The 25,811-nt window shown below is 50.4% G+C and overlaps 1 protein-coding gene across 4 annotated transcripts in view; it reads left to right on the top strand.

Moving 5' to 3' along the window:
* Window positions 1–25,811, top strand: part of robo1 (roundabout, axon guidance receptor, homolog 1 (Drosophila)) — a 1,098,986-nt gene that overhangs the window by 283,733 nt on the left and 789,442 nt on the right. For all 4 annotated transcript variants that reach the window (XM_086007312.1, XM_086007317.1, XM_086007315.1 and 1 more), the window contains exon 2: window positions 17,308–17,391. In XM_086007312.1, coding sequence (XP_085863438.1) covers window positions 17,308–17,391 — 84 coding nt within the window. The remainder of the gene's footprint in view (window positions 1–17,307; window positions 17,392–25,811) is intronic.

Genomic DNA, 25,811 nt, shown 5'->3' with positions numbered 1-25,811 from the left:
GTAAAGCTTTTGACAAAGTCCCGCATAGGAGACTGGTCAAGAAGGTAAGAGCCCATGGGATCCAGGGTGCCTTGGCGCGTTGGATCCTAAACTGGCTGAGTGGCAGGAGGCAGAGGGTGATGGTCGAAGGTTGCTTTTGTGACTGGAAGCCTGTGTCCAGTGGGGTACCTCAGGGATCGGTGCTGGGTCCCTTGTTGTTTGTGATCTACATAAATGATTTGGATGAGAATGTAAAAGGTATGATCAGTAAGTTCGCAGATGACACGAAAATTGGTGGGGTGGTAAATTGTGAGGAGGAAAGCCTCAGGCTACAGGACGATATAAACGGGTTGGTCAGATGGGCGGAAAAGTGGCAAATGGAATTTAACCCTGAAAAGTGCGAGGTGATGCATTTTGGACGGACAAATAAGGCAAGGGAATACACAATGAGTGGTAGGACCCTAGGAAGTACAGAGGGTCAGAGGGACCTTGGTGTACATGTACATAGATCCCTGAAGGCAGCGGAACAGGTAGATAAGGTGGTTAAAAAGGCATATGGGATACTTGCCTTCATTAGCCGAGGCATAGAATATAAGAGCAGGGAGGTTATGATGGAGCTGTACAAAACGCTGGTGAGGCCACAGCTGGAGTACTGTGTGCAGTTCTGGTCGCCTCACTATAGGAAGGATGTGATTGCTTTGGAGAGGGTGCAGAGAAGATTCACCAGGATGTTACCTGGGATGGAGCGCCTCAGCTATGAAGAGAGGCTGGACAGACTGGGGTTGTTTTCCTTGGAGCAAAGAAGGCTGAGGGGGGACCTGATTGAGGTGTACAAAATGATGAGGGGCATAGATAGGGTAGACAAAGAGGAACTTTTCCCCTTAGTAGGGGGGTCAATAACAAGGGGGCATAGATTCAGGGTAAGGGGCAGGAGATTTAGAGGGGATTTGAGGTGGAACTTTTTCACCCAGAGGGTGGTTGGAATGTGGAACTCAATGCCTGAAAGGGTGGTAGAGGCAGGAACCCTCACAACATTCAAGAAGCATTTGGATGAGCACTTGAAATGCCATTGCATACAAGGCTATGGACCAAATGCTGGAAAATGGGATTAGACTGGACAGGGATGGATGGGCGGCGCAGACACGATGGGCCGAAGGGCCTCTTTCTGTGCTGTAAAACTCTATGACTCTATGACTCTAATAGTTAATGTAGCGATTGATCCAGTTAGCTCTCACCTTCTTTGCTTAGAGTAATGATTTATAATACCATTTGTTTTAGCTACTGGTCTCAGCATGACTATCCATCTCTTGATTCCCTCCAGCTTACTATGGATCGGCAAAGCTGCACATTCGCTCCGCTCTGTAACTCTCGGAGACACCTCTGTACGGTTAAGGGGAGATTTGATAGAGGTGTCGAAAATCATGAGGGGTTTCGATAGAGTAACTAAGGAGAAACTGTTTCCACTGGCAGGTGGATCGATAACCAGAGGCCACAAGAATAAGATTAAGATAATGAGCAAAAGAATTTACGCAGTGAGTTGTTGTGATCTGGAATGCGCTGCCTGAAAGGGCGGTGGAAGCAGATTCAATAGTAACTTTCAAAAGAGAATTAGATAAATACTTGAAGTAGAAAAATTTGCAGGTCTATGGGGAAAGAGCAGGGGGCAGTGGGACGAATTGGAGAGTTCTTTCAAAGAGCTGGCAGAGACACGATGGGCCGAATGGCCGTCTTCTATGCTTTATCATTCTATGGTTCTATAATTTAATGTGAAAGACATAGAGCAAGGCATTCTACATGGCAGCACGGTGGCATAGTGGTTAGCACTGTTGCCTCACAGCGCCAGGGACCCGGGTTCGAATCTGGCCTCGGGCGACTGTCTGTGTGGAGTTTGCACATTCTCCCCGTGTTTGTGTGGGTTTACTCCGGGTGCTCCGGTTTCCTCCCACAGTCCAAAGATGTGCAGGTTAGGTTGATTGGCTATGATAAATTGACCCTTAGTGTTAGGGGGATTAAATACGTGGGGTTACGGGGATAGGGTGGGATATGTGTCGGTGCAGGCTTGATGGGCTGAAATGGCCTCTATCTGCACTGTGGGGTTTCTGTGATTCTGTGATGAGGAGCTGTATGTAGAAATGTACATTCCCTCCGCTCCGTAAATCTCTGAGATACGCTCGATCCACCTGACTAAATAAACATGGTATCGGCTTAGCATCTCATCAAAAGGACAATGCAGCACTTCCTCACTACTGTGGGTTCAAGTCCCACTCCAGAGACTTGAGCACAAAATCTGAGGGGGTGCTGCACTGTGAGAGGTGTTAAACCGAGGCCCCGTCAGCCCTCTCAGGTGGATGTAAAAGATCCCACGGCAATATTTTGAACAAGAGCAGGGGGGTTCTCCCCGGGGTCCTAGACATTATTTATCCCTCAACCATCATCACCAGAGCAGATTATCTGGCCATTTATCACATTGCTGTTTGTGGGAGCTTGCTGTGCGCAAATTGGCTGCCGCGTTTCCTACAATACAACAGTGTCTACACTTCAGAAGTAATTGCATGTAAAACCCTTTCATATGTCCTGAGGTCATGAGCTCCTAAAGGAGTTCCCTCTACACTGTCCCATCAAACACTCCCAGGGCAGGTACAGCACGGGTTAGATACAGAGTAAAGCTCCCTCTACACTGTCCCATCAAACACTCCCAGGGCAGGTACAGCACGGGTTAGATACAGAGTAAAGCTCCCTCTACACTGTCCCATCAAACACTCCCAGGGCAGGTACAGCACGGGTTAGATACAGAGTAAAGCTCCCTCTACACTGCCCCATCAAACACTCCCAGGGCAGGTACAGCACGGGTTAGATACAGAGTAAAGCTCCCTCTACACTGTCCCATCAAACACTCCCAGGGCAGGTACAGCACGGGTTAGATACAGAGTAAAGCTCCCTCTACACTGTCCCATCAAACACTCCCAGAGTAGGTACAGCACGGGTTAGATACAGAGTAAAGCTCCCTCTACACTGTCCCATCAAACACTCCCAGGGCAGGTACAGCACGGGTTAGATACAGTGCAAAGCTCTCTCTACACTGTCCCATCAAACACTCCCAGGGCAGCTACAGCACGGGTTAGATACAGAGCAAACCTCCCTCTACACTGTCCCATCAAACACTCCCAGGGCAGGTACCGCACGGGTTAGATACAGAGTAAAGCTCCCTCTACACTGTCCCATCAAACACTCCCAGGGCAGGTACAGCAGGGGTTAGATACAGAGTAAAGCTCCCTCTACACTGTCCCCATCAAACACTCCCAGGGCAGGTACAGCACGGGTTAGATACAGAGTAAAGCTCCCTCTACACTGTCCCATCAAACACTCCCAGGGCAGCTACAGCATGGGTTAGATACAGAGTAAAGCTCCCTCTACACTGTCCCATCAAACACTCTCAGGGCAGGTACAGCACGGGTTAGATACTGAGTAAAGCTCCCTCTACACTGTCCCATCAAACACTCTCAGGGCAGGTACAGCACGGGTTAGATACAGAGTAAAGCTCCCTCTACATTGCCCCATCAAACACTCCCAGGGCAGGTACAGCACGGGTTAGATACAGAGTAAAGCTCCCTCTACACTGTCCCATCAAACACTCTCAGGGCAGGTACAGCACGGGTTAGATACAGAGTAAAGGTCCCTCTACACTGCCCCATCAAACACTCCCAGGGCAGGTACAGCACGGGTTAGATACAGAGTAAAGCTCCCTTTACACTGTCCCATCAAACACTCCCAGGGCAGGTACAGCACGGGTTCGATACAGAGTAAAGCTCCCTTTACACTGTCCCATCAAACACTCCCAGGGCAGGTACAGCACGGGTTAGATACAGAGTAAAGCTCCCTCTACACTGTCCCATCAAACACTCCCAGGGCAGGTACGGGGGGTTAGATACAGAGTGAAGCTCCCTGGACTCTATCACAACGTGCTTCAGCTACGATTTGATTTCTGGGCCTCCTGCCATCCTGAGTGTCATTGCCCAATTAGTCCGCCAGTGCTCACTCGGATTCACTTGAAACTTACCCCAGCTCATCTCACAGCAATCCCATTTTTCCGTTGAGGTGCAGACGTGTGGATCGCTGTGAAGTGCAGGCAGAGTCAGATTAAATCGAATTACTTCGAATTTACAGCACAGAAACAGGCCATTCGGCCCAACTGGTCCGTGCCAGTGTTTATGCTCCACACGAGCCTCCTCCCACCCCTCTTCATCTCACCCCATCAACATATCCTTCTATTCCTTTCTCTCTCATGTGTTTATCTAGCTTCCCCTTAAATGCATCAATACTATTCACCTCGACCACTCCCTGTGGCAGCGAGTTCCACATTCTCACCACTCTCTGGGTAAAGAAGTTTCTCCTGAATTCCCTATTGGATTTATTAGTGACTATCTTATATTTATGGCCCCTAGTTCTGGTCTCCCCCACAAGTGGAAACATCTTCTCTGCGTCTACCCTATCGAACCCTTCATAAGTTTGAAGACTTTTATCAGGTCACCCCTCAGCCTTCTCTTTTCTAGAGAAAAGAACCCCAGCCTTTCCTGATAGTTATAACCTCTCACTTTTGGTATCGTCCTTGTAAATTTATTTTTTTTGCACCTTCTCCAGAGACTCTATTTCCTTTTTATATTGAAGTATCTGAGTGCGGCACAGATGGCTGAAAGTGTATTGAAGTCTGTGGAGAGAGAGAGAGAGAGAGAGACGGGTTCGGCATAAAGAGGCACAGCAGAAGGTGGCATTCTACAGGGGCAGTTGGCAAGGGCCAGACTGATGAAAGTTAATTTATTGAGAGCGGCGATTAACCTTCGGGACTTGGCAATCTCCACAGACAGACACAGCCGAACGATCTCCCAGGCCACCAGCCTCTGAACAGCAGATGCGCGGATTAATGCGATGATTACAAGCCTCCTGAATGTGGGGTCTAATGAACCTCTTAATAATTACTGTGCACCCACAGAAGAAGGCGTCTCATATCCGTGCTGAGAGAGTGCCCGGGGACAGTGGGCCACTCGCTCTGATAGATTTATTAATCTCACTTAATTTGTATGCAAACAAAAAAGGGGGTGGATTATGCAGACTGAGAGACCCAGTGTGACCGTCTAAACTTAACAAATTATGCAGCACTAATTAGTGTAATTAAGCACTGGGCTAGCGTGGTGGGGGGCAGGGGGGCAATATCACCCAGGTTTGCCAGTCGCTGCTGATCAAAGGGCAGACTCGGCTGCAAGTACCTGAGTGAGGAGCTGCTCGCGCTGCCCCCCAGTGAGAGACAGTGCCTTCAGGGGAGGGGGTGGATGAATGGGGCTGGGCTGGGGTGAGGTGGTAAGAAAAGACACCTAATAAAATGGAATAATCAATAAATTAATTCAAGTAATAATGAATAAATTCAGCCCAAAATGTGGAATTAAACATGAAAGAAAGAGCGATCGAACGAATGAGCGAATGGTGCCGTAACTGTAGTTAAAATAAATATTTCGCATTTCTCCAGTGCCTGTCACCACCTCAGGATGTTCCAAAGCGCTTCACAGCCAATGAAGTACTTTTTGAAGTGTAGTCACTGTTGTACTGTGGGAAACATGGCAGCTAATTTGCGCACAGCAAGCTCCCACAAACAGCAGTGAGTGTGTTGATGATCAGTTTCAGTGATGTTGAGCATTTCAGATGAAGCTCAGGTAGAGCTCAGTTTTGGAACTGACAGTGTAACTCTCCTTCCTCACTTAGTGCACTGTTAAATATACATACCCACCTGCATCGCCAGCACTGCCTGGGCAATCAGGAGTCAGTTACCCCATTGCAGGCTGACAGAAGTGGGTGCGGTGGGTTTAGTGGTTATGTTACTGGACCAATAATCCAGAGAATGGGAGATCACTGCGGCAGTTCGACAATTTCAATTCAGTTTAAACAATAATAATATGGAAATAAAAAGCTGGTGTCAGTAAAAGTGACCGTGAAGCTGTCGCATTGTCGTAAAAACCCCAACTGGTTCACATGTGTCCTTCAGGGAAGGAAACCTGCCGTCCTTACCCGGACTGGGCCTTCAGGTGACTCCAGTCCCCAACCAAACGGCCGTCTGAAGTGGCCCAGTGAGCAACTCAGTCACATCAAACCAGGACAGTTAGGGATGGGCAATAAACGCCCGCCTTGCCAGCGACACCCACATCCTGAGAGTGAATAACAAAAATATAATTCAATTTGAAACTAAAGTCATCAAATATTCATCAAATATCATCAAGTATTCCCAGAAAATAACAGGAGTGATTTCAGAGCACAATTCAGATTACAGTATATCTGTGGGGAAGACCAGAACTCGGGGCCCTCAATATAAGATCGTCACCAAGAAATCCAATGGGGAATTCAGGAGAAACTTCTTTACCCAGAGAGTGGTGAGAATGTGGAACTCGCTACCACGGGGAGTGGTTGAGGCGAATAGTATCGATGCATTTAAGGGGAGGCTAGACGAGCACATGAGGGAGAAGGGAATAGAGGGTTATGCTGATATTTTTAGATGAGGAAAGACGGGAGGAGGCTCGTGTGTAGCATAAATGCCGGCATGGACTGGTTGGGCCGAATGGCCTGTTTCTGTGCCGTATATCCGATGTAAAGTTCTCAAGCATATGATGACATCACATCAAGGTTGTAACTCTGGCTTCTGTTCTTCCTGCATCCACACGAGAGCCTGGAGAATGAAAATTCATTCAGTTCATTGCAAGTTTATTTCCAGCCGTTGGTTTGTGTCTGCTGCCTGGCGTCTCGATCGATGCCCCCTGTCGCGAGGGTCTGGGGTCTCGATCGATGCCCCCCTGTCGTGAGGGTCTGGGGTCTCGATCGATGCTGTCGCGAGGGTCTGGGGTCTCAATCGATCCCCCCCCCCATCGCGCGGGTCTGGGGTCTCGATCGATGCCCCCCTGTCGTGAGGGTCTGGGGTCTCGATCGATGTTCTCCCGTTGCGAGGGTCTGGGGTCTCGATCGATGCTGTCGCGAGGGTCTGGGGTCTCGATCGATGCTGTCGCGAGGGTCTGGGGTCTCGATCGATGCTGTCGCGAGGGTCTGGGGTCTCGATCGATGCTGTCGCGAGGGTCTGGGGTCTCGATCGATGCTGTCGCGAGGGTCTGGGGCCTCGATCGATGCTGTCGTGAGGGTCTGGGGGTCTCGATCGATCCACCCCGTCGCGAGGGCCTGGGGTCTCGATCGATGCTCTCCCGTCGCGAGGGTCTGGGATCTCGATCGATGCTCCCCTGTCACGAGGGTCTGGGGTCTCGATCGATGCTGTCGCGAGGGTCTGGGGTCTCGATCGATGCCCCCCTGTCGCGAGGGTCTGGGGTCTCGATCGATGCCCCCCCGTCACAAGGGTCTGGGGTCTCGATCGATGCCCCCCTGTCACGAGGGTCTGGGGCCTCGATCGATGCCCCCCTGTCGCGAGGGTCTGGGGTCTCGATCGATGCCCCCCCGTCGCGAGGGTCTGGGGTCTCGACCGATGCCCCCCTGTCACGAGGGTCTGGGGTCTCGATCGATGCCCCCCCGTCGCAAGGGTCTGGGGTCTCGATTGATGCTGTCCCGTCACGAACGTCTGGGGCGTAAGCTGCCAGCTTCTGCCAGCTGCCAGCTCTGGCACGGGACAGCAGCCACACAGAGAGGGGGCACCGGGCTGTTCTCCTGCCCGAGGCGGTTCGAATCACCAGACGATTATTCCCCACATTGTCTCGCTGTCTCTGGGCGGTGCTGGGGGCTCGTGCCAGTTTTAATTGTCTTTGTTTCTTCTACTTCCTGACTCAGTCCGTTTTTTAATTGATGCCCATGGGATTAAAGGGACGGTGGCAGCATGGATGTAAAATTGGCTAAGGGACAGAAAGCAGAGAGTAGTGGTGAAGGGTTGTTTTTGAGACTGGAGGGAAGTATACAGTGGTGTTCCCCAGGGGTCGGTGTTGGGACCACTGCTCTTTTTGAAAGATATTAATGACCTGGACTTGGGTACACAGAGCATAATTTCAAACTTTGCAAAAACTTGGAAATGTAGTAAACAATGTAGTAACAGACTTCAGGAGGTCACAGACAGACTGGTGAAATGGGCAGACACGTGGCAGATGAAATTTAACGCAGAGAATTGTGAAGTGATACATTTTGCTAGGAAGCATGAGAAGAGGCAATATAAACTAAAGGGTACAACCCTAAAGGGGGTGCAGCAACAGAGAGACCGAGAGAAGGTGGCGGGACAAGTTGAGAAGGCTGTTAAAAAAGCACATGCGATCCTTGGCTTTATTAATAGAGGAATAGAGTACAAAAGCAAGGAAGTCTGTGGTAAATCTTTATAAATCACTGGTCAGACCTCAGCTGGAGGATTGTGTTCAATTCTGGGAAGGGTGACAAGGCCTCAGAGAGGATGCGGAGGAGATTTACTAGAATGGTGCCAGGGGATGAGGGACTTCAGTGATGTGGAGAGACTGGAGAAGCTGGGGTTGTTCGCCTTAGAGCAGAGAAGGTTAAGGGGAGATTTAATGGAGGTGTTCAAAATCATGAAGGGTTTTGATAGAGTAGACAGGGAGAAACTGTTTCCAGTGGCAGGAGGGTCGGTAACCAGAGGAGACAAATTGAAGGTAATTAGCAAAAGTACCAGAGGCGACATGAGGGAAGAAAATGTACGCAGCGAGTTGTTGTGATCTGGAATGCGCTGCCTGAAAGGGCGGTGGAAGCAGATTCAATAGTAACTTTCAAAAGGGAATTGGATAAATACTTGAAAAGGAAAAATTTGCAGGGCTGTGGGGAAAGAGTAGGGGGGAGTGGGACTAATTGGAGAGCTCTTTCAAAGAGCCGGCACAGGCACGATGGGCCGAATGGCCTCCTCCTGTGCTGCAAGACTCTGTGATTCACTTCAGTGTTTTCCTACATTACAACAGTGACTACGTTTCAAAAGCACTTCAGTGGCTGTAAAGCGCTGTAAGATGTCCTGAGGATGAAATATAAACGAAACGTCTCTTAAGTTTCCGTACGGACGATGTGTTTGGGGAGGGAAGAGTGACATTAAGAGATGGCACTTGTAGTAATGGTGGAGGGGAGAGACAGGAAGAGATAGTGAGCCCCGTGTGTGTGTGTGTATAGCTATCAACAGAGGACACGATTGGACTCGGCCACTGTCAAAGAAAGACTCGCATTTCTACAGCGCCTCTCACAACCTCAGGATGTCCCAAAGCCAATGAAGTACTTCTCGAAGTGTAGTCACTGTTGTAATGTAGGAAACACGGCAGCCAATTTGCGCACAGCAAGCTCCCACAAACAGCAATGTGATAATGACCAGATAATCTGTTTCAGTGATGTTGATTGAGGGATAAATATTGGCCCCAGGACATCGGGGAGAACTCCCCTGCTCTTCTTCGACATAGCGCCATGGGATCTTCAACATCCATCTGAGGGGGCAGGCGGGGCCTCGGTTTAAGATTTCACCCGAAAGATGGCACCTCAGACAACAACAACAACCACCTGTATTTATATAGCGCCTTTAACATAGTAAAATGTCCCAAGGCGCTTCACAGAAGTATTTTAAGGCAAAAAATTTGACACTGAGCCACATAATGATAAATTAGGGCAGGTGACCAAAAGCTTGGTCAAAGAGGTCGGTTTTAAGGAGCGTCTTAAAGGGGGAAAGAGAGGTAGAAAGGCGGAGAGGTTTAGGGAGGGAATTCCAGAGCTCAGGGCCCAGGCAGCCGAAGGCACGGCCACCAATGGTGGAGCGATTATAATCAGGGATGCTCATGAGGCCAGAATTAGAGGAACGCAGATATCGCGGGGGGTTGTGGGGCTGGAGGAGATTACAGAGATAGGGAGGGGCGAGGCCATGGAGGGATTTGAAAACAAGGATGAGAATATTGAATTCGAGGAGTTGCTTAACTGGGAGCCAATGTAGGTCAGCGAGCACAGGGGTGATGGGTGAACGGAACTTGGTGCGAGTTAGGACACGGGCAGCCGAGTTTTGGATGACCTCAGGTTTACGTAGGGTGGAGTGTGGGAGACCAGCCAGGAGTGCGTTGGAATAGTCAAGTCTAGAGGTAACAAAGGCATGGATGAGGGTTTCAGCAGCGGATGAGGTGAGGCAAGGGCAGACTCGGGCGATGTTACGGAGATGGAAATAGGCGGTCTTAGTTATGCTGCGGATATGTGGCCGGAAGCTCATTTCAGGGTCAAATATGACATCAAGGTTGCAAACAGTGTGGTTCAGCCTCAGACAGATGCCAGGGAGAGGGATGGAGTCAGTGGCTCGGGAACGGAGTTTGTGGCGGGGAACGAAAACAATGGCTTCGGTCTCCCCAATATATAATTGGAGAAAATTTCTGCTCATCCAGAACTGAATGACAATTTAGAGACCGTGGAGGGATCGAGAGAAGTGGTGGTGAGGTAGAGCTGGGTGTCTTCAGCGCATATGTGGAAACTGACGCTGTGTTTTCAGATGATGTCACCAAGGGACAACATGTAGATGAGAAATAGGAGGGGGCCAAGGATAGATCCTCGGGGGACACCAGAGGTAACAATGTGGGAGTGGGAAGAGAAGCCATTGCAGGTGATTCTCTGGCTACGATTCGCTAGATACGAATGGAACCAGACGAGTGCAGTCCCACCCAGCTGGACGACAGTGGAGGAGGATGGAGTGGTCAACCGTGTCAAAGCCTGTAGACAAGTCAAGAATGACAGTTTACCTTTATCACAGCCACAAAGGATGTCATTTGTGACTTTGATGAGAGCCGTTTCGGTACTGTAGCAGAGGCAGAAACCTGATTGGAGGGATTACAAACATGGAGTTGCGGGAAAGTTGGGCATGGATTTGGGTGGTGACAACACGTTCAAGACAGTGCAGCACTCCCTCAGTACTGCAGTGGAGTGTCAGCCTAGATTTTTGTGCTCAAGTCTCTGGAGGGGAACTTGAACCCACGACCTTCTGACTCAGAGGTGAGGGGTGCGATAAAAGCCAAGTTTGCTGTCGGAGTCTCTTCTAAATCGATACAAGGAAGGGCAAATCAAAATAAACCTGCAAAGTGCTGCTCAGTCCCCAAAACTCCTTCACACAGCGTTGAATCTCTCCAGAAGTCTCTCTCTCTCTCTCAGAATGCGTGGTGCAAAAATGTCACCAACAAAAAAAGGCAGGAAGCGGTCGCCTTTAAATAGCGCTCCCCCAGTCCCTTCCTGACTGCAAAACGCTCCCCTTAACCTGTCGTTGCTAGCGGCAGGCGGTAAGGCAGGGGGTGTCACTCAATATCCGGTCCGGGGCACTACTGGGGCGTTGCGCACTCGACTGACGTCACGATCTGCCGGCGCAGGAGATCATGGCGGTAGTGTTTAGCGCCGCCGCAAAATGTCCAGTTAATTTCACGAGCGGCGCAAACATCGCCGCGCCCGGGCGCTAATTGCTTTGCGCCCCATTAGCGCCCTCTTAAGGCGCTAACGGGAGGCGCAAACCAACTGAATTTTTCCCCCAAAAGATCCCACGTCACTATTTCGAAGAGCAGGGGGAGTTCTCCCCTGTGTTCTGAGCCAATATTTATCCCTCAATCAACATCACTAAAACAGCTTATCATCATAGAGTCATAATGGCACAGAAGGAGGCCATTTGGCCCATCGTGTCCATGCCGGCTCTCTGTAGAGCAATGAAGTCAGTCCCAATCCCCCGCTCTATCCCCGTAGCCCTGCAAGTTTATTTCCCTCAAGTGCCTATCCAGTCTCCCCTTGAAAACATTGAGTGTCTCCGCTTCCACCACTTCTGTCGGCAGCGAGTTCCAGGTCCTCACCACTCGCTGTGTAAAAAAGTTTTTCCTCACGTCCCCCCTGTATCTCTTGCCCAAAACCTTAAATCTGTGTCCCCTAGTCCTTGTACCATCAACTAGTGGGAACAGCCTTTCCCCGTCTAGCCTATCCAAACCCGTCATAATCTTGTACACCTCTATCAAATCACCCCTCAACCTCCTTTGCTCTAATGAAAACAAATCCAGCTTCTCCAACCTGTCCTTGTCGCTAAGATCCCCCATCCCCGGAACCATTCTGGTAAATCTCCTCTGCACCCGCTCAAGGGCCTTCACATCCTTCCTAAAGTGTGGTGACCAGAACTGGACGCAATACTCCAGTTGTGGCCTAACCAGCGCTTTATAAAGGTTCAGCATAACTTCTCTACATTTGTACTCAATACCTCTATTTATGACGCCCAAGATCCCATATGCTTTGCTAACCACTCTTTCAATATGTCCTGCCACCTTCAGGGACCTACGCACATTAACTCCCGGGTCCCCGTTGTCCCTGCACACTCTTTAAAACTGTGCTATTAAGTGTATATTACTTCTCCCTGTCACATTGCTGTTTGTGGGACCTTGCTGTGTGCAAATTGGCTGCTGCATTTCCTACATTACAACAGTGACCACACTTCTAAAGGTACTGGACCTAATTCTAGGGAATGTAGCCGGGCAAGTGGTAGATGTGTCAGTAGGAGAGCATTTTGGTGACAGTAACCATAATTCGGTAAGATTTAAGGTAGTCATGGAAAAGGACAAAGATGGACCGGAAATAAAGGTTCTAAATTGGGGGAAGGCCAATTTTAATATGATAAGGCAGGATCTGGCCAAAGTGGACTGGGATCAGCTACCTGTAGGAAAATCCACATTAGAGCAGTGGGAGTCTTTCAGAAAGGAAATAGAGAGAGTACAATGCCAACATGTTCCCGTAAAGGTCAAGGGTGGGACCAACAAGCCCAGGGATCCCTGGATGTCAAGGGATATACAAGAATGGATTCGGAAAAAAAGGGAGACTTTTGGCAGATACAAAGGACTAAAAACAATGGAAGCCCTAGAGGAGTATAGAAAGTGCAGGGGGTACTTAAAATAGAAATTAGGAGAGCGAAGAGGGGGCATGAAAAAACACTGGTGGGCAAAATAAAGGAAAATCCCATGGTGTTTTATAAGTATATTAAGGGCAAGAGGATAACCAGGGAAAGAGTAGGGCCCATTAGGGACCAAAGCGGCAATCTGTGTGTAGAGCCGGAAGATGTGGGTGAGGTTTTAAATGAATATTTTGCATGTGTGTTCACTATGGAGAAGGACGATGTAGGCATAGAAATCAGGCAGAGGGATTGTGATATACTTGAAGAAATTAGTATTGAGAGGGAGGAGGTACTAGCGGTTTTAGCGGGCTTAAAAGTGGATAAATCCCCAAGCTGCTGTGTGAGGCAAGGGAGGAGATTGCAGGGGCTTTGACACAAATTTTCAGAACCTTTCTGGCCACAGGGGAGGTGCCAGAGGACTGGAGGACAGCTAACATAGCACCATTATTCAAGAAGGGTAGTAGGGATAAACCAGGGAGCCTAACATCAGTGGTAGGGAAATTATTGGAAACATTTCTGAGGGACAGAATTAGTCTCCACTTAGAGAGGCAAGGATTAATCAAGGATAGTCAGCATGGCTTTGTCAGGGGGAGATCATGTCTAACCAATTTGATTGAATTTTTCGAGGGGGTGACTAGGTGTGTGGATGAGGGTAGTGCAGTTGATGTAGTCTACATGGACTTCAGTAAGACTTTTGACAAAGCCCCGCATGGGAGACTGGTCAAGAAGGTAAGAGCCCATGGGATCCAGGGCAATTTGGCACATTGGATCCAAAATTGGCTTAGTGGCAGGAGGCAGAGGGTGATGGTCGAAGGTTGTTTTTGTGACTGGAAGCCTGTGTCCAGTGGTGTACCGCAGGGATCAGTGCTGGGTCCTTTGCTCTTTATAGTGTACATTAATGATTTAGATATGAATGTAGGAGGTATGATCAGTAAGTTCGCAGATGACACGAAAATTGGTGGAGTGGTAAATAGCGAGGAGGGAAGCCTCAGGCTACAGGACGATATAGACGGGTTGGTCAGATGGGCAGAACAGAGGCAAATGGAATTTAACCCTGAAAAGTGTGAGGTGATGCATTTTGGGAGGACTAACAAGGCAAGGGAATACACAATGAATGGTAGGACCCTAGCAGAGGATCAGAGGGACCTTGGTGTGCATGTACATAGATCCCTGAAGGCAGCAGGACAGGTAGATAAGGTGGTTAAAAAGGCATATGAGATACTTGGCCTCATTAGCCGAGGCATAGAATATAAGAGCAGGGAGGTTATGATGGAGCTGTACAAACCGCTAGTTAGGCCACAGCTGGAATACTGTGTGCAGTTCTGGTCGCCACACTATAGGAAGGATGTGATTGCATTGGAGAGGGTGCAGAGAAGATTCACCAGGATGTTACCTGGGCTGGAGCGCTTCAGCTATGAAGAGAGACTGGACAGGCTGGGGTTGTTTTCCTTAGAGCAGAGAAGGCTGAGGGGGGACCTGATTGAGGTGTACAAAATTATGAGGGGCATTGATAGGGTAGATAGAAAGGAACTTTTCCCCTTAGTAGAGGGGTCAATAACCAGGGGGCATAGTTTCAAGGTAAGGGGCAGGAGGTTTAGAGGGGATTGGAGGAAAAACTTTTTCACCCAGAGGGTGGTTGGAATCTGGAACTCACTGCCTGAAAGGGTGGTAGAGGCAGGAACCCTCACAACATTCAAGGAGCATTTAGATGAGCATTTGAAATGCCATAGCATTCAAGGCTACGGACCAAGTGCTGGATAATGGGATTAGAATAGGCAGGGCTTGATGGCCGGCGCGGACACGATGGGCCGAAGGGCCTCTTTCTGTGCTGTATAACTCTATGACTCTATACTTCATTGGCTGTAAAGTGCTTCTGGACGTTCTGAGGTGGTGACAGGCGCTGTATAAATGTAAGTTACTGCGCCAAGTAGCTGAAGGTTGTTGAGATGTTTCTGTAGAGGTCTGTGACCTGTCGGTCCGGTGAAGGTGAGCGCTATGGTGGGATAGGGGTTGCCAACTCTGGTCGGACGTATAGCTGGAGGTTTCATCATGTGACCTCCCACCTCCAACTGCCCCGCCCCAGCCCCTCCCCCGCACTTCCGCCGTTGGTCGCCCGGCACATCCATCCTCGCGGCGGTGCCCAGCCTCCCCGCAGCCAGTGGGAAGGTGACGATGGGAGAACGGTGTCCTGGAGATCAACCTTCAATTCCTGGAGCCTCCAGGGCCAATCCTGGAGGGGTTGGCATCCCGACGGCAGCCTCACTACCAAGGGGCAGTGATGACTCCCGCTCGCTGGCGATTTGCCCCTGGATCCAGGGAGGGGAATGATCTCCGTGAAACCATGCTGGCTCCTGTTTTAGGAAGCAGCAGCTGGAATCTAATTGTACCGCTAGTGGCAGCAATATGTGAGGCCCTCGTTCCCTCTCGGGCCAGTCTTTGCTGTTACACAGAGGGCCAGGCATTAATTAGACATTTATGCAGCTTATAGACCTTATTATGCAGCACATCCCTATTTTATATAAATTTTAATAATTCTGTACAGTTTTATTGAACTTTACAGAGTCACATGTATCTGTTCTGTAGACCACAAGCTCCGGGTACCTGGTGTTCAGTCCACGCTCATCATAAGCCTAAAGGAGAAATTAACTGAAATACTGCATTAGATACATTGATTTCCTTTGTGTGTGTCTCTCTCTGTCTCTCTCTCTGTCTCTCTCTCTGTCTCTCTCTCTGTCCCTGTCTCTGTCCCTGTCTCTGTCCCTGTCTCTATCTCTCTCTGTCTCTCTCTCACTGTCTCTCTCTCTGTCTCTCTCCTTCGCTTTCTCTGTCACTCTCTCTGTCTCTCTCTCTCTGTCTCTATCTCTCTCCCTTTGTCTCTCTCTGTCTCTGTCACTCTGTCTCTGTCGCTCTCTCTGTCTCTCATTCTATCTGTCTCTGTCTCTCTCTGTCTCTCTCACTCTCTGGCTCTCCCCCTATCTCTCTCTCTCTCTCTGTCTCTCTCTTTGTCTCTTTCCCACCCTGTCTCTCTCTCTCCCTTTGTCTCTCTGTCTCTCTCTCCTTCGCTTTCTCTGTCACTCTCTCTATCTCTCTCTCTCTATCTCTCTCCCTTTGTCTCTCTCTGTCTCTCTTTCACTCTGTCTCTGTCGCTCTGTCTCTCATTCTATCTCTCTCTCTGTCTCTCTCTGTCTCACTTTGTCTCTCTGTCTCTCTCTGTCTCTCACTCTCTCTGTCTCTCCCCATCTCTCTCTCTCTCTGTCTCTCTCTTTGTCTCTTTCCCACCCTGTCTCTCTCTCTCTCTCCCTTTGTCTCTCTCTCTCTCTGTCTCTGTCTCTCTCACTCTATCTCTCTCTCACTGTCTCTCTCTGTCTCCTTCGCTTTCAAATTCAAATTCAAATTCAAATTCTTTATTGGCATGAAAGTTTACAGAGAACCATATTGCCAAAGCTTACATAGCAAAAAGGTACATTTTCAAACATTCTGTAGGTGTCAATCGCTTTCTCTGTCTCTCTCTGTCTCTCTCTCTTTGTCTCTCTCTCACTCTATCTCTCTCACTCTGTCTCTGTCGCTCTCTCTCTCTCGCACTCTCGCTCTGTCTCTGCCTTTCAGTCAGTCACCTTTAATCACGGTCTAACAGGATGTGCCTTAACCTTGAACACTTTGCAACAATACCTCATCCGACAGCTTTCCCCCGCGCGCTCAATTTTATTCCTGGCATGAAAGTGTCTGAGTGGAGAGGCTTCTATTCTGTTATTGTGCTGGTTGCTATGGTGAGCAAGACATCGCACCTAAACTCTTGCAGGTGCCGGGCTGATTATAACCCCAGCCCGGGCGGGGGTGCCTTTCCCTTCGGCCTGACTTTTAACCTGACAGATTGCTGAGTGGAGATAGCCGCAGATGTGATGCTTCCCCCCCTCCCCCGGATGATTGAGAAGGTGAAGTATTTACCTCTAAAACCTGCCCCCACCCCCATAACAGTTAGCGGGAGGTTGGCAATGTTGTCTCTGGGCTTTGCGATTGTTAAGAAGGATGGGTCATGTTCGCAGTCAATAGTTTTGAGTAACAGTAAGCCTTTAAATGAGCAACACTCTCACTTGCCTCTCCGCCACTCTCATAAGGAACCACTTACCCACTTGCCCGTAAAGTAGAGAGAGAGGGGTTTGCAATCCCGGCTCCAAGGAAGGAAGCTCCATTAGAAAGAAAAACGAGAGGACAGCCAGCCGGGGCCAGCAGGAGAGCGATGGCGGGGAGAGTGGCGAGGGGTGGCCGACTGCAAGTCCCGCAGGGTTCGAAGGAGGCATCCCTGAGCTGGGAAGGGACTGCCAGTGTGTTGTGGTCGCTGTGTGTCTCCGTCTTGTTCCTGGCTCTGTCTGTGTCCGGGCAGTCTCTGCCCGAAATGCCGAATGTCTCTGCCATCGTGAACCCATCAGCAGCTTTGATGTTTCTCCCGACAGACGCCGTCGGCCTGGAGAGGGGGAACGAGAGTGAAACACCGGCCCCCACCTCCGACAACGATGACACTTCATTTGGCTACACAGGTAGTACACGTTCTCTCTCTCTGTGTCTCACTGTTGGTCACCTTCCTGTATACGCTTCCTCCTCCTCATCGCCATGGTTACCCGCCCCATCCTCCTCCTCCTCCTCATCACCATGGTTACCCACCCCACCCTCCTCCTCCTCATCGCCATGGTTACCCGCCCCATCCTCCTCCTCACCATGGTTACCCACCCCACCCTCCTCCTCCTCATCGCCATGGTTACCCGCCCCATCCTCCTCCTCCTCCTCATCACCATGGTTACCCACCCCACCCTCCTCCTCCTCCTCATCGCCATGGTTACCCGCCCCATCCTCCTCCTCCTCCTCCTCCTCATCACCATGGTTACCCACCCCACCCTCCTCCTCCTCATCGCCATGGTTACCCGCCCCATCCTCCTCCTCCTCCTCATCACCATGGTTACCCACCCCACCCTCCTCCTCCTCATCACCATGGTTACCCACCCCATCCTCCTCATCACCATGGTTACCCACCCCATCCTCCTCCTCCTCCTCATCACTATGGTTACCCACCCCATCCTCCTCCTCCTCATCACCATGGTTACCCACCCCACCCTCCTCCTCCTCATCACCATGGCTACCCACCCCATCCTCCTCCTCCTCATCACCATGGTTACCCACCCCATCCTCCTCCTCCTCCTCATCACCATGGTTACCCTCCCCATCCTCCTCCTCCTCTTTATCAATCATCCCAACATCACTACATTCCCTCATGTCAACCTCATCTCCCGACCCTCACACACCCAACGAAACCCATTCGATTCTCACTCCAAACTGTGCATTTAATCGGATTGATTCAGTTGACCTTCTGAGTCCAACTCCTGGACCATTTGTTATTGTCTGCTTCCATTTAAAACGAATTGTCCAGTTGTGTGAGTGTGATTACAAGGGGCTAATGGGCCTTATGTTTCTGTTAGATTTGGTATAAAATGTTAAAAAGTTTCACCCGCTTTATAAGTAAACAAAGTGGCAAAACTCAGAATTCCAAATCCTGGACAAAACACCAAACAATTTTCATCGTTTACCTCTTCAAGTGATTTTGCGATTGGTCAGCGTCTGTTTCAGAAAGGTTGGAATCTAATCGCCCGCGGAGTATCTGTGGGACCCGTCAGCCACTTAAAAGGGTAATGCCTGCGGTGAGCAGGGAAAAACCCGGGAACGTGGAAAATCTGAGGTACGAGCGGAAAGTGCCGGAGGGTTAAAGGGAAAAGGAAGGTTGCGGGTAATTCTCCCACTGTGTGTTCCCGAGGGAGGGAAACCTCACCCGCCATATCGCAAATTCAGACGTCTCTGAGCCCGGCTCCCCACCGGGGTGGGGGGGAACGCAACGTCGAAAACCAAAGTGGCCTCCCCAATCGACCGCAGCTTTCGTCCTGCTTGTTAAACGCTTGCAGCCTCCACGTGCGGACCGAGCCACCTGCGCTGTGATGACATCACCGCGTTGCTTGCGCCCATTGTCAGGATCGATGTGCGATGCTCCGGATTCTCCAAACACATCGGTGACTTTGAGGGGGGATTCCGTGCCTGTTTTGTCTCAGCCAGGACGGAGGAGGGAGTGAAAGGGACAGGACTGAGGAGGATGCATCCGCATATCACCGGGAATGGTCTCCATAAACCACACATCACCAGGAATGGTCTCCACAAACCACACATCACCGGGAATGGTCTCCATAAACCACACATCACCGGGAATGGTCTCGGGCCGTGCGTCCCAGACTCCCACCACTCCCTGGGTGAACCAAGTTCTCCTCAAATTCCCTCTAATCCTTCTACCAATTACTTTAAATCTATGCCCCCTGGTTATTGACCTCTCTGCTAAGGGAAACAGGTCCTTCCTATCCCCTCTATCTCAGCCCCTCATAATTTTATGCACCTCAATTAAATCTCCCCTGTTCCAAAGAAAACAACCCCAGCCTATCCAATCTTTTGGATTGCTCCCACAACCTGCACCTCCACTGGCAAAAAGGAAGTGAAGAAAGAGGAAAGGAGGAGTTATACCGTCAGGAGCTGCCTTTGACCTGCTGTAACTTTACTGTGATCAGTGCCCACGGCTGCCGCGTGATTGACTCCAGTATAACTGCGAAGATTTGCCCTCGTCCTGTCCGGCAGGCTGTTTGAGGGTCCCAGTCGCCATGGTTTCAAACACTCACTTGCCCTGAAAGCATGGTTGAGTTTGGAAGTTATTTGGTACCCGCCGGCCCCCTGCCCCACCTCAGAAACAATCGCCTTTCACTGTGCGATCCTGAGTGCTCAGAACACCGAGCGATATCCTGTAATTATAATCCCGTGATCCATTCAACTTACCACTCCTCGATCCCCCCGCCCTACACTCTTCCTCCGCTCTCCATCCTCACTGTGTTGAAACCGAGACTGATCCTAGTCCCCTCCTCTAAACTGCTCTCTCCCAGGGCCTCAAATCTGTGGAACTCCTCCCCTCCCTCGCTCTTTCCATCCCCTACAGTCCACAAGCTTTTAAAATCCAAGCTTGACTCCACTTAATCCTGTGATGGAATAAGCCATATTCGAAGAGATACACCATCCTATGAAAAGATTTCTGATATTATTAATACACGATATACTGGGTTTAAAAATCTAAAGCCTCGGTGACACAAGCTGTGTCAAAACAGGCTTCTGAGATGGGAATTGATTGTTAATGCTAAAACAATGGCCCTATTGAAATAGCAGTTTGGCGCTTCCAGAAGGTCTGGAGTTTGGGAGAAACACAATGGAATGACCCAAGTAAAGTGTTAAAAACTAACACTCAGGGAAACAGAAACAGAATATTAAAAAAACATGTGCCTTTGTAAAAGTAACATCAAATGAAAGACAGGAAATGTAAGATTATATATGCAACCAATTGAGATAGCTAGAAATGCATGAAACACCCTAGTTGAAGTGGTTTTAATTTACATATTGTAAATATGATACATACAGAACACTTTGAAGATATGACTTCAATCGAGACACCAAGCAATCACATGGTTTTTGTATTGAAAATGGAATAGTTAGTAGACACGACGTCTGTTTTCAAACAGTTAAGCCAATATTAAGAATTGAATGGAAGACCTTCGATAACTATATAAACGCAAGTTGTTGATATTAGGAAGAGTACAATGAGAATGAAGAGAACAGCAGATAATCAGGAAATTCATTCACATACTATCAGGGACAGATCTCGTCTATTGAATCAACTCCAACATAAGCAGCAATCATTGGAGATAATTTCACTGAACAAACGCAAAGATTCCTCAATCCATTTGGAACATTCTTGGAGTGTTTGACTGTGACAGGATCTGGTGGGCGGGGCAGGGCGGGGGGAGGTTGGAGGGCTGTGGGGAGCATCGAGTCTGTGACCTGTCAGATCAGATACACTTCAGGGTGTCTGGGGGATAAGTTGGTCTGCGCTGCGTCCGATAGTCACAACGTCCTTCACCCGATCTGCATCTGTGTCACAGGCGCTAACATTATTGTACAAGCAGAGTCACAGGCATCTCTGATACCCGCCTACAACAGGCGTTACACCCATTCAATATGTTAATGAGAGAGGGAGTGAAGATTCACTGACACTGTGTGTGAGACAGGAGGAGCGGGGAGTGAAGATTCACTGACACTGTGTGTGAGACAGGAGGAGCGAGGAGTGAAGATTCACTGACACTGTGTGTGAGACAGGAGGAGCGGGGAGTGAAGATTCACTGACACTGTGTGTGAGACAGGAGGAGCGGGGAGTGAAGATTCACTGACACTGTGTGTGAGAGACAGGAGGAGCGGGGAGTGAAGATTCACTGAGACAGTGTGAGAGACAGGAGGAGCGGGGAGTGAAGATTCACTGACAGTGTGTGTGAGACAGGAGGAGCGGGGAGTGAAGATTCAATGACACTGTGTGTGTGAGACAGGAGGAGTGGGGAGTGAAGATTCACTGACACTGTGTGTGAGAGACAGGAGGAGCGGGGAGTGAAGATTCACTGACACAGAGACAGGAGGAGCGGGGAGTGAAGATTCACTGACACTGTGTGAGACAGGAGGAGCGGGGAGTGAAGATTCACTGACACTGTGTGTGAGAGACAGGAGGAGTGGGGAGTGAAGATTCACTGACACTGTGTGTGAGACAGGAGGAGCGAGGAGTGAAGATTCACTGACACTGTGTGTGAGACAGGAGGAGCGGGGAGTGAAGATTCACTGACACTGTGTGTGAGACAGGAGGAGCGGGGAGTGAAGATTCACTGACACTGTGTGTGAGAGACAGGAGTAGCGGGGAGTGAAGATTCACTGCCACTGTGTGTGAGACAGGAGGAGCGGGGAGTGAAGATTCACTGACACTGTGTGTGAGAGACAGGAGGAGTGGGGAGTGAAGATTCACTGACACTGTGTGTGAGAGACAGGAGGAGCGGGGAGTGAAGATTCACTGACACTGTGTGAGAGACAGGAGGAGCGGGGAGTGAAGATTCACTGACACTGTGTGTGAGACAGGAGGAGCGGGGAGTGAAGATTCAATGACACTGTGTGTGTGAGACAGGAGGAGTGGGGAGTGAAGATTCACTGACACTGTGTGTGAGAGACAGGAGGAGCGGGGAGTGAAGATTCACTGACACTGAGAGACAGGAGGAACGGGGAGTGAAGATTCACTGACACTGTGTGTGCGCGACAGGAGGAGCAGGGAGTGAAGATTCACTGACACTGTGTGTGAGAGACAGGAGGAGCGGGGAGTGAAGATTCACTGACACTGTGTGAGAGACAGGAGGAGCGGGGAGTGAAGATTCACTGACACTGTGTGTGAGAGACAGGAGGAGCGGGGAGTGAAGATTCACTGACACTGTGTGTGAGAGACAGGAGGAGCGGGGAGTGAAGATTCACTGACACTGTGTGTGAGACAGGAGGAGCGGGGAGTGAAGATTCACTGACACTGTGTGTGTGAGACAGGAGGAGCGGGGAGTGAAGATTCACTGACACTGTGTGTGAGAGACAGGAGGAGCGGGGAGTGAAGATTCACTGACACTGTGTGAGAGACAGGAGGAGCGGGGAGTGAAGATTCACTGACACTGTGAGAGACAGGAGGAGCGGGGAGTGAAGATTCACTGACTGTGTGTGTGAGACAGGAGGAGCGGGGAGTGAAGATTCACTGACACTGTGTGAGAGACAGGAGGAGCGGGGAGTGAAGATTCACTGACACTGTGTGAGAGACAGGAGGAGCGGGGAGTGAAGATTCACTGACACTGTGTGTGAGAGACAGGAGGAGCGGGGAGTGAAGATTCACTGACACTGTGTGTGAGAGACAGGAGGAGCGGGGAGTGAAGATTCACTGACACTGTGTGTGAGACAGGAGTAGCGGGGAGTGAAGATTCACTGACACTGTGTGAGAGAGACAGGAGGAGCGGGGAGTGAAGATTCATTGACACTGTGTGTGTGAGACAGGAGGAGCGGGGAGTGAAGATTCACTGACACTGTGTGTGAGAGACAGGAGGAGCGGGGAGTGAAGATTCACTGACACTGTGTGAGACAGGAGGAGCGGGGAGTGAAGATTCACTGACACTGTGTGTGAGACAGGAGGAGCGAGGAGTGAAGATTCACTGACACTGTGTGAGAGACAGGAGGAGCGGGGAGTGAAGATTCACTGACACTGTGTGTGAGACAGGAGGAGCGGGGAGTGAAGATTCACTGACACTGTGTGTGAGAGACAGGAGGAGCGGGGAGTGAAGATTCACTGACACTGTGTGAGAGACAGGAGGAGCGGGGAGTGAAGATTCACTGACACTGTGTGTGAGAGACAGGAGGAGCGGGGAGTGAAGATTCACTGACACTGTGTGTGAGAGACAGGAGGAGCGGGGAGTGAAGATTCACTGACACTGTGTGTGAGACAGGAGGAGCGGGGAGTGAAGATTCACTGACACTGTGTGTGTGAGACAGGAGGAGCGGGGAGTGAAGATTCACTGACACTGTGTGTGAGAGACAGGAGGAGCGGGGAGTGAAGATTCACTGACACTGTGTGAGAGACAGGAGGAGCGGGGAGTGAAGATTCACTGACACTGTGAGAGACAGGAGGAGCGGGGAGTGAAGATTCACTGACACTGTGTGTGTGAGACAGGAGGAGCGGGGAGTGAAGATTCACTGACACTGTGTGAGAGACAGGAGGAGCGGGGAGTGAAGATTCACTGACACTGTGAGAGAGAGACAGGAGGAGCGGGGAGTGAAGATTCACTGACACTGTGTGGGAGTGGGGAGTGAAGATTCACTGACACTGTGTGAGAGACAGGAGGAGCGGGGAGTGAAGATTCACTGACACTGTGTGTGAGAGACAGGAGGAGCGGGGAGTGAAGATTCACTGACACTGTGTGTGAGAGACAGGAGGAGCGGGGAGTGAAGATTCACTGACACTGTGTGTGAGAGACAGGAGGAGCGGGGAGTGAAGATTCGCTGACACTGTGTGTGAGACAGGAGTAGCGGGGAGTGAAGATTCACTGACACTGTGTGTGAGAGACAGGAGGAGCAGGGAGTGAAGATTCACTGACACTGTGTGTGAGAGACAGGAGGAGCGGGGAGTGAAGATTCACTGACACTGAGAGACAGGAGGAGCGGGGAGTGAAGATTCACTGACACTGTGTGTGAGACAGGAGGAGCGGGGAGTGAAGATTCACTGACACTGAGAGACAGGAGGAGCGGGGAGTGAAGATTCACTGACACTGTGTGTGAGACAGGAGGAGCGGGGAGTGAAGATTCACTGACACTGTGAGAGACAGGAGGAGCGGGGAGTGAAGATTCACTGACACTGTGTGTGAGAGACAGGAGGAGCGGGGAGTGAAGATTCACTGAGACAGTGTGAGAGACAGGAGGAGCGGGGAGTGAAGATTCACTGACACTGTGTGTGAGACAGGAGGAGCGGGGAGTGAAGATTCAATGACACTGTGTGTGTGAGACAGGAGGAGTGGGGAGTGAAGATTCACTGACACTGTGTGTGAGAGACAGGAGGAGCGGGGAGTGAAGATTCACTGACACTGAGAGACAGGAGGAGCGGGGAGTGAAGATTCACTGACACTGTGTGAGACAGGAGGAGCGGGGAGTGAAGATTCACTGACACTGTGTGTGAGAGACAGGAGGAGTGGGGAGTGAAGATTCACTGACACTGTGTGTGAGACAGGAGGAGCGAGGAGTGAAGATTCACTGACACTGTGTGAGACAGGAGGAGCGGGGAGTGAAGATTCACTGACACTGTGTGTGAGAGACAGGAGTAGCGGGGAGTGAAGATTCACTGCCACTGTGTGTGAGACAGGAGGAGCGGGGAGTGAAGATTCACTGACACTGTGTGTGAGAGACAGGAGGAGTGGGGAGTGAAGATTCACTGACACTGTGTGTGAGAGACAGGAGGATAGGGGAGTGAAGATTCACTGACACAGTGTGAGAGACAGGAGGAGCGGGGAGTGAAGATTCACTGACACTGTGTGTGAGACAGGAGGAGCGGGGAGTGAAGATTCAATGACACTGTGTGTGTGAGACAGGAGGAGTGGGGAGTGAAGATTCACTGACACTGTGTGTGAGAGACAGGAGGAGCGGGGAGTGAAGATTCACTGACACTGAGAGACAGGAGGAGCGGGGAGTGAAGATTCACTGACACTGTGTGTGCGCGACAGGAGGAGCAGGGAGTGGAGATTCACTGACACTGTGTGTGAGAGACAGGAGGAGCGGGGAGTGAAGATTCACTGACACTGTGTGAGAGACAGGAGGAGCGGGGAGTGAAGATTCACTGACACTGTGTGTGAGAGACAGGAGGAGCGGGGAGTGAAGATTCACTGACACTGTGTGTGAGACAGGAGGAGCGGGGAGTGAAGATTCACTGACACTGTGTGTGTGAGACAGGAGGAGCGGGGAGTGAAGATTCACTGACACTGTGTGTGAGAGACAGGAGGAGCGGGAAGTGAAGATTCACTGACACTGTGTGAGAGACAGGAGGAGCGGGGAGTGAAGATTCACTGACACTGTGAGAGACAGGAGGAGCGGGGAGTGAAGATTCACTGACACTGTGTGTGAGACAGGGGGAGCGGGGAGTGAAGATTCACTGACACTGTGTGAGAGACAGGAGGAGCGGGGAGTGAAGATTCACTGACACTGTGTGTGAGAGACAGGAGGAGCGGGGAGTGAAGATTCACTGACACTGTGTGTGAGAGACAGGAGGAGCGGGGAGTGAAGATTCACTGACACTGTGTGTGAGACAGGAGGAGCGGGGAGTGAAGATTCACTGACACTGTGTGTGAGAGACAGGAGGAGCGGGGAGTGAAGATTCACTGACACTGTGTGAGAGACAGGAGGAGCGGGGAGTGAAGATTCACTGACACTGTGTGTGAGAGACAGGAGGAGCGGGGAGTGAAGATTCACTGACACTGTGTGTGAGAGACAGGAGGAGCGGGGAGTGAAGATT

The sequence above is a fragment of the Somniosus microcephalus genome, chromosome 14, assembly GCF_052327205.1.
Source record: "Somniosus microcephalus isolate GS21.2 chromosome 14, FLI_Smic_1.0, whole genome shotgun sequence".
In the NCBI taxonomy this organism is placed as follows: domain Eukaryota; kingdom Metazoa; phylum Chordata; class Chondrichthyes; order Squaliformes; family Somniosidae; genus Somniosus; species Somniosus microcephalus.
Note: the sequence above shows the minus strand (reverse complement) of the source record. Positions and strands in the feature narration are given on the sequence as shown.